Source organism: Callorhinchus milii, unplaced genomic scaffold (assembly GCF_018977255.1).
Source record: "Callorhinchus milii isolate IMCB2004 unplaced genomic scaffold, IMCB_Cmil_1.0 Scaffold2, whole genome shotgun sequence".
Lineage (NCBI taxonomy): Eukaryota > Metazoa > Chordata > Chondrichthyes > Chimaeriformes > Callorhinchidae > Callorhinchus > Callorhinchus milii.
Genome location: NW_024704743.1, coordinates 23,960,581 through 23,975,112, shown reverse-complemented (window position 1 = coordinate 23,975,112; position 14,532 = coordinate 23,960,581). Strand labels below are relative to the sequence as shown.

The window sequence follows — 14,532 nt, the reverse complement described above, 5'->3', positions numbered from 1 at the left end:
TGTGAAGTGAAGTTGTCATTTTGTAGTTGAGGATAGCCGGTTCTGTTGTCAGTCAAGAGTAATGACAATAAGATTCTCCTCTGAGCTTGGTCTTACCCTGAGGTAAGACCTTCTGAAAACTTAAGATAAGTGTTTGGTCTTAGTTTAAGTTCTCTCTTGTGCCAGCTGCCCCTGGAGTCCTTCAGTCACAAGCTAAACACACCCTGGTATCCAGCAATGTTAATTCAGAGGTCTCGGTCGAATATAAAAAGCACACAATTTTGATTTGTTTTCTTCAGGGTGCATTCTGCTTGGTAACCTTTATCAGATCAAAGCAGGAACACTTGTGATATGTTATTCACAGACCAAGGGAGAAATACTTGTGTTATTGTAATTCACATGAGAGGGGCCAGGGCCAGAACATAGGAAGAAACTTCCTTCTCTTCAAATAGTGCCATGGGATTTTTAACATCCATCTGAATATCTCACCCAAAGGATGGCACCTTTGATAATGCAGCAATGTATTGGTGTATCAGCCTAGACTACGTGAGCTCCAAGTCCCAACTTCAGGTTTATAGTGTCCTGGCTAACAATTTCCCAGATAAAATTGATCATTCACTTCATTGCTGCATGGAAATTGGGAAAAAAAGCGTGAATTTATTTTAAAGCAAGTGAAATAAAGCTCATGAACTGACATACTGTGTATGCAACAAGAATTACTTGTCACTCAGTAGGCAGACAAGATCTCACTCGGTCAGTACTGTGGCGTTTGCGTGTGTGTTGACAGGGGAGCGCTGGGAAGAGAAACAAATGAAATTTATAAAAATATTGACTATTTATAATAGGAGCAGTAAGCATTATGAAACTTGGGAGTCCATCCTCATATCTCCTCTCCAGCAATGTTGCTCACTACTGATCACTATTGCTCCTTTGCTGAAGAAGTAGCAGCACTGTGTCTATTCGCTGATGTTCGTGTATTCCTGTCACCGCCTTTCCAGATGTTTAATACAAAGCCAGATAAATCAGTAACCACAAATAAAATACAAGAAGCTTTCAGCGGATCCCTCTTTAATGCCATTTCAGATAAAGCAGGAATTATAGGTTTGACATCCTCATGAATATAATCCTGAATATAGTCATGAAGTCCTGTAGCTCAGTGGTTAGAGCACTAGCCTGCAGTCAAGAGACCTGGGTTCTATTCCCGGCAGGGCGAAATGTTGGGCAAGTTTCCTCATTCCACACGACTCTGTTTACCTAGCAGTAAGTAAGAACCCGGTTGTTAGTTGATTGACGGATCGCTTTTCCGGAGATAATAATTCCTCAAAAAAAAATTTAGTCACTCAATCCACGACTGTTTGTGGGACACTGCGCTGCGCGATTGACTGCCGCATTTCGCCCAGAAATATACAGTCAATTCACTTTACAGTATATCCTGTGAAGCGCGTTGACGTCTGGAAGATGTCTGCAAAATTACTTTCAGTGCCTCTCTACATAAGAGCATAAGAAATAATAATAAGAAGAAATAATAATAAGAATAAGAATAAGAATAAATAATAATAAGAAGAAATGCTGTTCCTGGGATATTGCTGTGCGCAATCTGGCTGCTGCGCGCAATCTGGCTGCTGTGTTTGCCTACAAAATGCGTAGTCACTAACTTTACAGTATATCCTGTGAAGTGTATCCTGTGAAGTGCTTTGAGACGTTCTCCCAATGTGAAAGCCACTGTATTGAATATAAATGTCCACAAAATATACCGTCAATTTACTTAACGATATATTCTGTGAAGCGCTTTGAGACGTCTTGAAGACTCAATAAAGTGCTACATCAAATGTAAGGATTATTATTACTATTATTATTCTATTAGCAGATTCTATTCTGATTTTTGGAGCTATATCTGCATTTAGCAATACCTGGTCAACCAGGCTGATGGAGTGGAATGTCCCCTCTTCTCAGGGCCAGCCAGGTGCCTTTACCCTATTCTTAGAAGAACACTCCCTGCTGCACAAATAAGAATCTTTCCAGTTCCTACTTCAGTTATTCTCATGGCTGTCTGAGTGAGTTTGCCAATTTAGTGCAACATTTGGTGCAAAATTATGTGTCAGGAACTGATGCCCAAATAGAGCCGGATAACATTATTTCATCTTTACTAACAGATAGACAGAAACATACAAGCATATATCCTTATCTGTGTTTTGATGCATTCCAGTAATTTTCCAGAAAAAGTTGTCACATGAAACACAGTCATTACCTGTTATAATGAAAAACAGGATTGTAAACTATTTTGAGAGTTGGAAATTAAATCTGACACGATAACAGAAAATGGTTGAAAACCACTGTAAACAGCATCTTAGGTAAAACAATAAGTAAATGATTTGGGTGGGACTTTTCAACAGTAATATTCTCAGGGTCTGTTTGACCTGCTGTGTGTTTGGAGTCTTTTTTTTAAAAAATATTTCTGCCAATAACTTGTTCTGACCAAACCCTCTACTCAATGACCCCACAAAGCTGGGGAAATGTTCGCCAAGGGCACAAGGGTGAAATAAAACAAAACAACAAAAGAAACCTCAAGATTTTTATTCTGAGACAACTGTGGTATGACGAAATGAAGCACAGCTTGCTCGCTCCACTGGATCCATTCACATTCTTTACAAGCAGAGTAACAGGACTGACGTTTACTTCAAGAAAAAGAGGGTTAGGACCCACAGATGTGTGTCCCACATGAAAATATGTGTCAAGTGCGTGTCTTTTGGAGACAGACAAGGTCTATTATATGCCATGTATAAGCCATGTGTAAAAGTAATACCTGAACAAAGTAATAACAGCAGAACAGCAAGTTGTATTCATATAACGCACTTCATGCATGATAGAAGGTTATGTTAACGCAGTGAGCGCGAGACTCACACAAGAGGAATACCCAGAGGTTATTGCATGACACAGAACCACTTCCCAGTGGTGGGATAAAATGGCAGTAAAACCTACTGTCGTACTGTTTCTCAGTGAAGCACAGGGCTGTGGTACCTACCTTCCAGCTCCCTGCAGCCAGATTCTGTAGGGCTCCTGCTGCCCCCTCCAAGGTGTCTGGATTTGAGCATTCTGACAGAAGTGTGAGGTAGGGTTTGACTATTGAGGGATGCCACAGCAGCTGTATACCCTTTGGTGGATCTGCTGTCTCTGGGAGAGGACCAACGCCATCCCACTGTGAAAGGGGAACAAGAGAGAACAAAAAATCACACAACAACTCACGTTTCTGCAATGTTGTGATAACAGGTGAAATCCTTCACTTTCCAATGTCTTCTGCAAATGAGGAATGCTTAAATTTTTGATTCAACGCAACATTGTCAGACTCCGCCACTGCCTCACCCCTCAGGCTGCTGAAACACTCACCCACGCATTCGTCACATCAAGGCTCGACTACGGGAACTCCCTCCTCATCGGCCTTCCCAACTCTTCACTTCACAAGCTACAGATCATCCAAAACTCTGCAGCTCGTGTACTCTCATGCACCAGGCTTCATAACGCCATCACTCCCACCCTCGCCCGACTCGACTGGCTCCCCATTCCCCAGAGGATCGAATTCAAGATCCTCGTCCTCATTTTCAAGGCTATCCATGGCCTTGCCCCCTCCTACCTCTCTGACCTGCGGACTCCCTACCAACCTGCCCGCTCCTCCGTTCAGCGGGCTGCGGTCTGCTCCATGTCTCCCGCTCGACCCGCCCTACCATTGGTGGCCGGGCTTTCAACCTCTGCCCCCACACTCTGGAACTCCATCCCATGGTCCCTTCGCCTCACTTCTTCCCTTGCCTCCTTCAATGCCGATTTCAAGATCCTTCTCTTCGACCATGCCTTTGGTCGCCCTCCCACCTCTCTGCCTTCCCTCACCCCTACACCACCCTTCCCCCATGCTCGGGCCCTGAAACCTGACTGTTCAGCGCTTTGGGATGTCCTCCCAACGTGAAAGGTGCTCCATAAATGTAATTTTGTTGTTGTTGTTGTTCAAGACAAACTCCACCAAACTAATAATCCCTCAATTGACATAATACCAACCACTTTGAAATGGCTCAAAGCGCTTCAAAGATAATTATCGTAGAGCAAAGTAACAACAGCAGCAGCAACAAAATTAGATTTGTTTCGCGCCTTTCACATCAGGAGGACGTCCCAAGGCACTGGACAGTCAGTGTTTTGGACCTGTGTAACTAACTGTGTATTTGTAGATGAACATGGCAGCCAATCTGTGGAAAGCCACGTTCTACACACAGGCTTGAAGTTAATGACCAAATGATTTTAAATATAGATTTGGTATGATGTTGCAGAATTGGTGATCCAAAGCATAATACCACTGAGTGGCAAATGCTAATTTCTAGCCACACATACTACCACTAATATAAAGCATATAATAATAATAATAATAATTCTTGCATTTGATATAGCACCTTATCATGTCTTCAAGATGTCTCAAAGCCTTTCGCAGAATATATGGGTGAACCTCAGCAACCAACTGCACACAGCAGTGTCCTACACACAGTCGTGGATTGAGTGACCACTTTTTTTTGTGAAAGAATTATTCCTCCCAGAAAAGTGATCCGCCAATCGATAAACAACCAGGTTCCTACTTAGTGCTCAGTAAACAGAGGCATGTGGAGTAAGGAAACATGCCCAACGTTTTGCCCTGCCAGGAATCAAACCCAGGTCCTCACGCTTGCGAGGCACATGCCCTAAAACACTATGCCACAGGACTCCATCAAAACAAAGCATCAAAACATCTCAAACTATTTCATTGGATTCCATGGAAGTTTACAACACTGAAACAGTCCTTGAGTCCAACTAATATGTGTCATTGTTCATGTTTCACATGAGCCTCCACCTCTCCTGATCCCCTCTCCCATGCCCGTCTATTCCCTGCCTCCTCATATCTAGGTAAGGTAATGCAGTGATTCAATGAACTCATACCAACAGGAGGAGACCCCGAGTAAAACCAGAGGATTTCCCACAGGCCAGGTGAGAGAGTAGGAGAGTGATTTCTCATCTCCAGTCACTAGCTCTGGAGCTGCTAGAGCAGATGCCTGGGAGCAGGTCCACAGTTCCCTCCTTGGCCTGAGAATACTGCATGGTTACAGGGTAGGAGGAGATTAAATAAAACCAGTTTCAAAATAAAAGGAAAACTCTCAGATCTACATCAAAAAATAATTTTCCAATTTCACTTCAACTAAAAGTTCCACATGAAATGTGGCATCTCAGTAGAGCCATTCTGCATGCATTAATTCAAACTCAGTAACTACTCCAAGCCATGAAAGAGATGCTCTCGCAAGGATCTATATTTAGATTTTTTTTTCAATCTCTTTGGCTGGTTCAGAAGACCCAGATCAAGTCTTTGTAATTTGTAAGACTGCTGTGGTGAAGGAACTTGCATCTTCACTTTTCATACCAATAATAAAGAGATACGTCTAAGCCGCTCCATCAAACAATGTGAATCATATTCCCTGCGTCACTCTCCTGCCATCTCCTACACAATCTGCTGCTGCCAGTGCGGAGATAAACATATGTATGCAGTAATTATTCCCTTATTGATGTCATGGACAATGTCAAGCACCCTATACCCCTTTGTGTTACATTGGAGGGATTTGTTTATTTCACAGCTCAAAGTTGTCTGAATAAAAACATACAATTGATGAACAAACATGGTAAAGTTTGTTCTATCACAAACTCACGGATTAAATGAAGCAATCCTTCCTGGCCGAGCAACCTCTGCGAGTGTGAATTATGGGCGATGCGTAAGGCACAGCTTCGTTTGTGTGTGTTTTTGAGTGTATTTGTGAATATATGTTGTGTATGTGTTGTGTATTTGTTTGTTGTGTATTTGTTGTGCATGTGTATGTGTCTTTTGTTTGTGTCTTGTGTATGTATGTGTTGTGTATATGTGTGTGTTATGTATGTATGTATGTGTTAGTGTGCGTTGTACATATGTGTGTGTTGTGTATGTGTGTGTTGTGTATGTACGCTGTGGTATATACGTTGTGTATATGTGTGTGTTGTGTATGTATTTATGTTGTGTACATGTCAGTGTGTGTATGTGTGCATGTTGTGTACGTGTCAGTGTGTGTTGTATATGTGTGTGTGTTGTGTATGTGTGAGTGTGGTGTTCTGTATGTTTGTGTGCATTGTGTATGTGTTGTGTATGTGTCAGTGCGTGTTTGTGTCTGAACATGTGCTTCTCATGGAATGTGGGGAACTTTCAAACTAAAGAAAAAGTAATCCTTGCATTTAAGATGGTCCCTATAATGTCAAAACATCTCAAAGCACCTTACAGTAATTACTGGTGAGTGTAGTGACTGTGTATTAGTATGAGAAGGGACAGAACTGGTGGTCCTGTAGCAAAGCAAACTGCTTTCTACAATATGCATAAATGCCTTGAAACGTAAATTTAGGAGGCAAAGGGCCACTTCTCCCCAGATGGTGGGAAAACTGGGAAACAACTCACCTCCTGGTCACTCTTTCAGCAGCTAACTTGCGAGGAGAGGCCTGGGACAACTCACTATTTACCCTGCTCTGCGTAGCGTCTCTGGGGTGATATGTGATTTTAATGGAGAAATCCCATTTGTGGCTGACATCATCAATGCAGCTATGGAATTTCAGCCCATTAGAATCATAAAATCATAAGGAAGAGGAAACTACAGCTTAAGGTGGAGACATGACAATGGTCTACTATATACCCTCTTCTTTAACTTTATCGGTGACAAGCAGTTTTAATTAATTTCCCAGGTATCTAACATCATGTGATAAAAAAGAAGTTTTCCCCCAGTGTCTTGGCCAACAATCCCCCATATAAATTGGTCGTTAACTCCAGGCTGTTTGCGAAACATTGTGGGGTGCAAATAGACTTCTCTGTTTGCCTACAAAAATCACCAAGAAGGCCGAGTTATAACTAGAAAAATGGAACTAAAATACAATACAAAATTACATTTGTAAAGCATGGTACTTTCATGCTGTAACTCCTTGCTTTATAGCCTGACTCAACAAATTATCCCTCCTCTTTTCATATGCCATAGTAGGCCATCACTGTCTCAATCAGACAGAAGCTTACTCTCAGTCTGTTAATGTGGTAGGTGGCTGTGGAATTATAATGATTTCCACTCGTACTGCTCTAAAGAACTGAGTTCTCTTGATGGAGTGACCTTTTTCTATCACTGCAAGTCTCCAATGTACTTGAGATACTATGCACACATCACAGTCTCATTGGAGAAGTCCAGCTTATCACTAAGGAAGGTCTACAAGGTAATGGAGAGTGATATCTAATTTGGGATAGTCACAAATGAGGTGGGAAGTGATACATGAGCTTTCTTGGTCAGTCTCAGAAGTTATCAAAATAATAATACCATTATTAATAATAATAATCTTTACATTTGATATAGTGCCTTTCACATTGAGAGCATACATGGTGCATAAGTATTTGCGTATTTTGGGGGTGAATGCGGCAGCCAATTTGTCCCACAATTCTTTCCACAAACAGGCATGAGGAGAATGATCAATTTTATTTGGAGGATTGTTGGCCAGGACCCTGGGAGAAACTCCCTTCTTTTTTCGATTAGTGCCACGGCATCTTTAACGTCTACCTGGATAGGAAACAACACTTTGGTTTAATGTCTCATCTAAAGAACGGCATCTCTGACAATGCAGTACAGCCCCTAGTATTGCATTGAAGTGTCAGCCTGGATGACGTGAGTTCCATGTCTATGAGGTTAGAATGCATTTGGCGTCTTCTGATAGAAGTCAAAGTGTGTACAGTAAAAAAGACGGAAGAATCAAAGGGAAGATGTTCTGTTGCTCTTTGATCTCTCTTTGGCACTTTGGTTGCCTATTGGAAATCATTGATGTAATTTTACTGCTGAAGCCAACCAAGGCATCTGTTTCCTGATTCCCAATCCCTTTGTGAATACTGCAAATAAGGGCCTACTGCAAGAAATATGAGGCATGGGACAGCAAAACATTCTCTCTAGCACATTCAGCGAGTACGTTCCATTTCGCAGTCTCTTTGTCTCCTTGTCCTGTCCTTATACCATTCCCATTAGGTGTTGGAAACACAAAGGGTTAAGGAGGAAAAAAGAACTTTGGACTTTAAGAGAAGCAGGAGCTGTGGACACCAATCTACTTCTTTAGGGAAGACCTCATTGCCAGGGAAGGTCAATGCAGTTCATGGCCGTTTCCTAAGTGAATATGTCAGGGGTCTACAAGGGGCAGGTCTCTCCAAGATTTAGCTCCATTCAATAACTCAGACACCAATCTGGGCATAGAAGTAACAATAGTTCAGTGATGTTTAATCTAAATTGGAAAACAGCACACATGGATAACTAAACAAAGCATTCAATATCAATGTTAGGGTTATGAGGGCACTTCTTAGAGACTCAGATGTGGGGACACTACTCACAGATAGAATCCCCTAAATAAAATGGTCATTCACTTCTTAGCTGTTTGTGGGACATTGCTGTGCACCAATTCGCCTACACAATACACAGTCACTAGATATTACAGTAAATTACGTGAAGTGCTTTGAGACATCCTACTGATGTGAATAGCACTGTATCAAATGAATGATTATTTTTTATATAATAACCCTTGAATTTTGATGTCAAGGTTATCACATTGTCGAGATATCTCAAAGCACTGCACAGAATTCACTTCAGAATGTTGTGATTGTATTTGGTAGGTGGACCCAGCCGCTAATTTACACACACAAACAATAACAGTAAATGATCAATTTTATTTGGGGGGGGGGGGTTCCCAACAGGATATCAGAAGAAACACCCTCCTCTTTTCGAATAATGCCACGGGATCTTTAACCACCTAAACAGAAGATGGTTTGACGTCTCAACTGAAGGATGGCACCTCCAACAATGCAGCACGTTCCCCAGCATTGCTTTGGAGTGTCAGCTGAGACTGTATGAGTCTGAAGTTCTGATGTGAGAATTGAAACCACAACCTTCTGACTCATGGGCAAGAGCCCTACAATCTGGGCCAGGCTGACACACCTACAAAAATTTGAAGAGATGAAGAGAAAAAGCTACTGGAAATCTGAGAGTAGAGGGGCACAGTATTACAAGGTTGTATAATTTCTTAAATACTTCCCAAAGACCTATTTAGATATGTCTGATACTTTTTGGTTTTGACTGATTGGTTTGGGTTTGGTGGATGTTTGTTATGTTATCCCTGCCTACTTTGGCCGGAAAAACATTAAACTGAGGTCATCTGTCCGCCTGTTCAGGTGGATGGCATTATTTAATAAGAGTTTTATAATTTATAATCCCATGGCATTAGATTTATAATCCCATGGCATTATTTAATAAGAGAAGGGAGTTCCTCCTGGTGTTTTGGCCAACAAGTCCCTCAAAGCAAATTGGTCACTCACTCCATGACTGTTTGTGGGACATTGTTCTGTGCAAATTGGCTGCCAAGTTTCGCCCACAAAAACAGTCAATCATTTTACAGTATATCCTGTGAACGCTTTGAGACATTTTGACAATGTGATATCAAACGCAAGATTATTATTATAAATCACAAAGAAAACTGAAGGTGATTGCTTCCAAGGTGATTGGCTGTGACTTTTTTCTTGGCCTGTTACTTTTTTTCTCTCTTTACAGTTGTCATTCTCCTCTGTACTTTATTGCCAAGAGTTACAAATGATTAAAGCAAAAAAAGCAAAGCAAATCTCCTGGCCTCCTCTTGTGAATTGATCCATGTAAGTTTAAAATGTCTGTTATTACATTCAGCCAAATATTGCCCGAGAAAAGGAGGGCAACGAGTAGAAACACAAGTCTGTGTGAGTAACGTTCACATTTCAGAGCCTCTTGAGTTGAAATCCAAGGATTCAAATGCAACTATGGCCACTATTGGCATTTATCAGAAGCCAAGAAATGCTAGACTTTTCAAAGGTAGTAAATCCACCTGACCTTTAGCTAGAAATTCAAGCAGCCTTCTGAAATTTCAATAAAAACATAATTCAGCCACCTGAAAAAAAAATGCATCTCCACGGGCCATGAAATTAAATTTCCTGTCGGGGCTGTGCTGGCTGAGGGCGGCCGTTCCAATCTGCTTAAAATGTTAAAGTATCAACAAAGGTTTACTGTGAGCTTGTACCAGGAACAATTTCAAGCTTACTTTCTTTTATATCTGGAAAATCTTTTCATTGTGTTGGACGCTGAGGTTCTGGTCGTCTGGCTATTTATCAACCTAGCAGTCAGGAAATAGTGACCCTGATTCTGGTGTCAGGCTCACAGCCTGTACCAGGGCAAACCTCTACACCTTCTCATCACAAGACTCATTCACTAGTTCAATGCAGCTCAGAGTTATTTATTACTGATGTGTGAGATGTCTATCACTGTGTCCATGATGATATTGCAGTTAGAAATGTCAACTAAAATTCATGAACTTGCATACATAGATGATGCATTCAAAGGGGACAATTAAAGCAGACAGCTCAGAAGTTTAAAATTTCACCTGGTCTTAGCCTTATGATTATGCTCTTAAAAAACTAAGACCAACATTTTGGAAAAATTCTTAAATTAATCCTATTTTGGAAAATAGTTTTTCACAGTTCTTAAAAAGACTTGCAGAAAACTATCACTCAAACAGGGTTGTCAAAATTCTGCACAATGTTCAGTTGTAAGACAATTGTCTCAAAATTAACACCAGCTGAATTTTCAGGTCCAACATAGACTGCTCACTCATGCTAAGATATTCTTTATTCCATGAGTGAAAAAATAATGTTAAGTCTGCCAATAAACATCTGTCTGTTTAGGTGTACAGACCCCATTACCCAATGGCAATATTCAAAAAGGGAATTTCTCCCACTTTCCTGGTCAAGATAAAATTGATCATTCACTCCATGGCTGTTTGTGTGATATTGCTGCATACACAATGGCTGCTGAGTTCTGCTACCTAATACACAGTCACTACACATACCGGCATAGACCAGTTGGGCCGAATGGCCTGTTTCTGTGCTGTATATTCTAATGTATTCTAGTGTATTTTTCAGTGAATCCTGTGAGGCACTTTCAGTCATCCTCTGAAATGTAAGAATTATTATTATTGTTTTAAATTCACAGGACAAAGTAGATCTACTTTGATAGTCACAAACCAGATTTGCTTTGTGTTAATTTTAAATCTGAAATTTTCCTTCATATCCATTGAATATATCCTAATTTAGGCCTATTCGTTTAGTTTTTAAATAACTTTTTCCTCTAAATCCTGGATTCCACCACCTGCCTAGCAATACACTTATGAAAAACTGGTATCATCGATGATAAAATGAAGCCATTCTTCAAATCGAGAAATGCTACCTCCTGGTGTTTCTCAGTGGTGGTAACCCCACTGTTAAGATCAGCAGTGCACAGCACAGCAAAGGTTAAAACAGCTCCAATGTGAGCTAGAACAGGCTCGGTGACCCTTCATTTCATTCAGTCATCTTGGATGTTTTCCATCTGGTTCGGATGCCTTGCTGCCCTTCAATTACTCTAATGTCTTGATTACAAGTCCTTTCACGATTCTCGTTTTTTTATTATGTTCTCAGAAGTATTCTCTGACAACTTGTTCACAGGCTTTAGCAACACTCTTCTGTTGCGAATGCTGATGAGAATTTACTTAAAAGGTTTAGCCATGCAGCTGCTTTCCCCTCCCTCAGCTCCCCTCCCACCCTTGAGAGGGTCACAGTTGTTCTTTAATACTTTGTCTGCCTTTAGCATGCCAACATAATGACATTTCCCTAGGACACTGTAATCCCGAGGACACTGTAATCTATTACTGCTTTTCTTTTTGGTCCCTTAAAGTTTTTTGCCTCTTGCACTGCATGCCTGAAAAAAGTAATTATTTCCTCTTGTCAAACATATCTCCCCAGTGATTCCCCTTCAGGTTTCCCTTCACAACAGCAACATTTACTCTTCTTGATGTTGGCCTGTTCATAATGGCTTGCAGTTATCTGGACGTCAACATTCAATTTGAATGACAACTAACCAGTGTGCCTCAGTTTTCAAATTGAGTAACTTCCCATATTTATTGCTCGGTGTCAGATATGCTGTGGCCTCTGCCTTAGCTCCCTGATGCGGAATCTAACATGTCAAGTCAAGCTCCATGAGTTGCCGTCGCCTCTTAGGTGTGACCCCTTTTCTATCCTCTTTAATTATGCAATTCTGTCACTGACCATTCCTACTTTCTCTTTCTCAGAATCCCCTTTAATGTGCTCAAACTGTTATATGTCAATTTGATCACTTTGTTCAAGAGGTCTGCAGCAGTTTCCATTAGTACTTTGCTACTTTTCCTGTCACAGATTTCCACCCATATTATTAACCCTGACAATTTCCCCCTCTGAGAATTAGTCTTGTCCCTTCATTGACCATGAGATCTGCCTTGGGATGTGACACCACACCTCTTGCACTTCGTCTGTCCTGCTCATTCTACAGCCGGTTGCAAGAGACCTCAAGCTGTTATCAGGTTTTAACACCTCATTTAGCTTCAACGTAGACACTAGATTAACTTTGTGCCTGTTTATGCTACAACTGGTTTTCAAGGTGGAATCATGGCTGCTGTTTCCCCTTGCCTGTTTTGTTTTGGCTGGTTAGTGCTCTGCTCAGCAGTGATTCCCCCAAGTTACAGTTCCATGGTGGCAGTGCCCCATATGGTATTTCTTTTCACAGATATAAACAAAGATCTTCAGTACTCGTATCAACCACTTCCAAAGAATGATCATTAGCCCTGGCACCTCTCATCGTTCCATTTTTTGTAGAAGTGTTAAAAAAATATTTTTGATCAAAAGATGATTCAGAAGATGGTAAATGTTGAAGATCCTGTGACACAAGTTAAAAAGAAAAGCTAGTTCTTCTCCAGGTGTACTGGCCAACAATCCTATGGAAAAATTGATCCTTCACTTCATGGCTGTTAGTGGGACCATGTTGTGTGCAAATGGCTGTCGCATTCTTGTAATGTAAGTGCATTTGTAGGTGAATGCGACAGCCAATTTGCACACAATGTCTCACTGAAGCAAATCTCTGTCAATCGTTTGGACATTATAGATACAAAATGCAGGGCAAGCTAAAGTCAGCATCTTTGCCTCAAATTTGTATTTATTACTTTTTCCTAAAATACACCTACGAGCTACATGTTGTTTCAGGTTATTGAACACCTGTCTTGCATGCTGTACCCAGCAAGAAATAACAATGCTTCAAACTGGGGTCTTTGAAAGGTCTCCTCCCCCTACGTGTCATGCTGCATCAGTGAAACTGGCATTGCAAGCTTTAGTTTGTTCTAGCTTTTTAATTGGTTGAAGTGACTGACAGAAGGTGTGGGTGACCGCAGAGAGGGGAGAAGATGCAGCTGTTTATTTAGCTCCTGCTACTCTTCATTATCACATAATCCCAACAATATGATATTGAGATAATGAGAACCATTTAGCCAGGCCTGAGGGGTGGAGGTTCTTACCCACTGTTAGGCATCACATTGCTCATTAGTAAACCATTTTACCAGGCAGCTCCTGGTTGGATCACCCTGAATACACTTCAAAACCACCCTGGAGCTGCTGGAAGCAATGTTGGCTCATTAGTGGAACAAAATGCATCACCTTTCCATCACCTGTAATCGCTGAAGTATTATGTTCCTCCTATGTGACAGTTGCTGCGTAACTTAAATTAGACCCAAGGTGACTGAGAGCATCCTCATGAAAAAGCAACAGTTCATTTCTGGGACGCTGTACGGTATCAGTCTGACAGTGTTCCTGAGAGCCTTGGCCACACTCACTGGAGGAGCTACAGAAATGAATTGCCGGCCTCACCTGGTCTTGGCATTTCTTCTTCTTCTTCTTCTTGCCCCAACACCCTGAGCTCTCGGCGTCCTTGCCGGTGCCTTCACACAGCAATCCGTCAAACTCATCCGTCCCCATCTGCTGTCCCTGAGCCGTTTCTGCTGCCAGACGGTAGGAGAGGTTTCTCAAAATGCAGACACAATTTTCAATCGTCTGTAGAGGGGGAAGAGGTAAAATTAATTGGTTTTGGCTTTGTAGTTTTGTTCAAAAATGGTTTGATAATTTCAATCGGCTGGAATCCAAATCCCCTCCCCTTTCCCAACCCGCAACATAATCCAATATTTTTTGCTCAGCCGGGTGTCTGACACATGTGGAAATCCATCACCATGCTTAAGAATATCCAAACCAAACTGAGAATTCCACGTATGTATGCCACTTACACATGGGAATCTCCCAGAGTCTGGAATGGAATGCGTACTCTCTGCCCGGAGTGACACACCCCACGTCACCTTGGAGCCAGCTCAGCTCCAAGGAGACTCTGTTTACATCCCCCTCAAGGAGGACAGTCACGAGTTGGTCATTTGAAATTGGAGAGGCGTGGGTTTCCACCCTCACTAGGTGGATAGCAAGTTCCAAACACTCCTGGTGGATAACACAGCTCAGCATGGAATGCAAATACAATACAAAACAAGTGTAACAACTGGTCTGAGTTGTGAGTTATTTTGATGTAGCATTTTTACTATGACATTAACCGTCAAGATCTTTTCATAACATTC

At 41.5% G+C, this 14,532-nt stretch overlaps 1 protein-coding gene across 4 annotated transcripts in view; it reads right to left on the bottom strand.

Annotated features, from left to right (window-relative positions):
* Positions 1-14,532, bottom strand: part of LOC103176257 (catenin delta-2) — a 447,491-nt gene that overhangs the window by 49,999 nt on the left and 382,960 nt on the right. For all 4 annotated transcript variants that reach the window (XM_042331893.1, XM_042331892.1, XM_042331894.1 and 1 more), the window contains 2 exons: positions 13,787-13,969; positions 3,002-3,175 (listed from right to left, as the gene is read on the bottom strand). In XM_042331893.1, the coding sequence (XP_042187827.1) occupies positions 3,002-3,175; positions 13,787-13,969 (357 nt within the window). The remainder of the gene's footprint in view (positions 1-3,001; positions 3,176-13,786; positions 13,970-14,532) is intronic.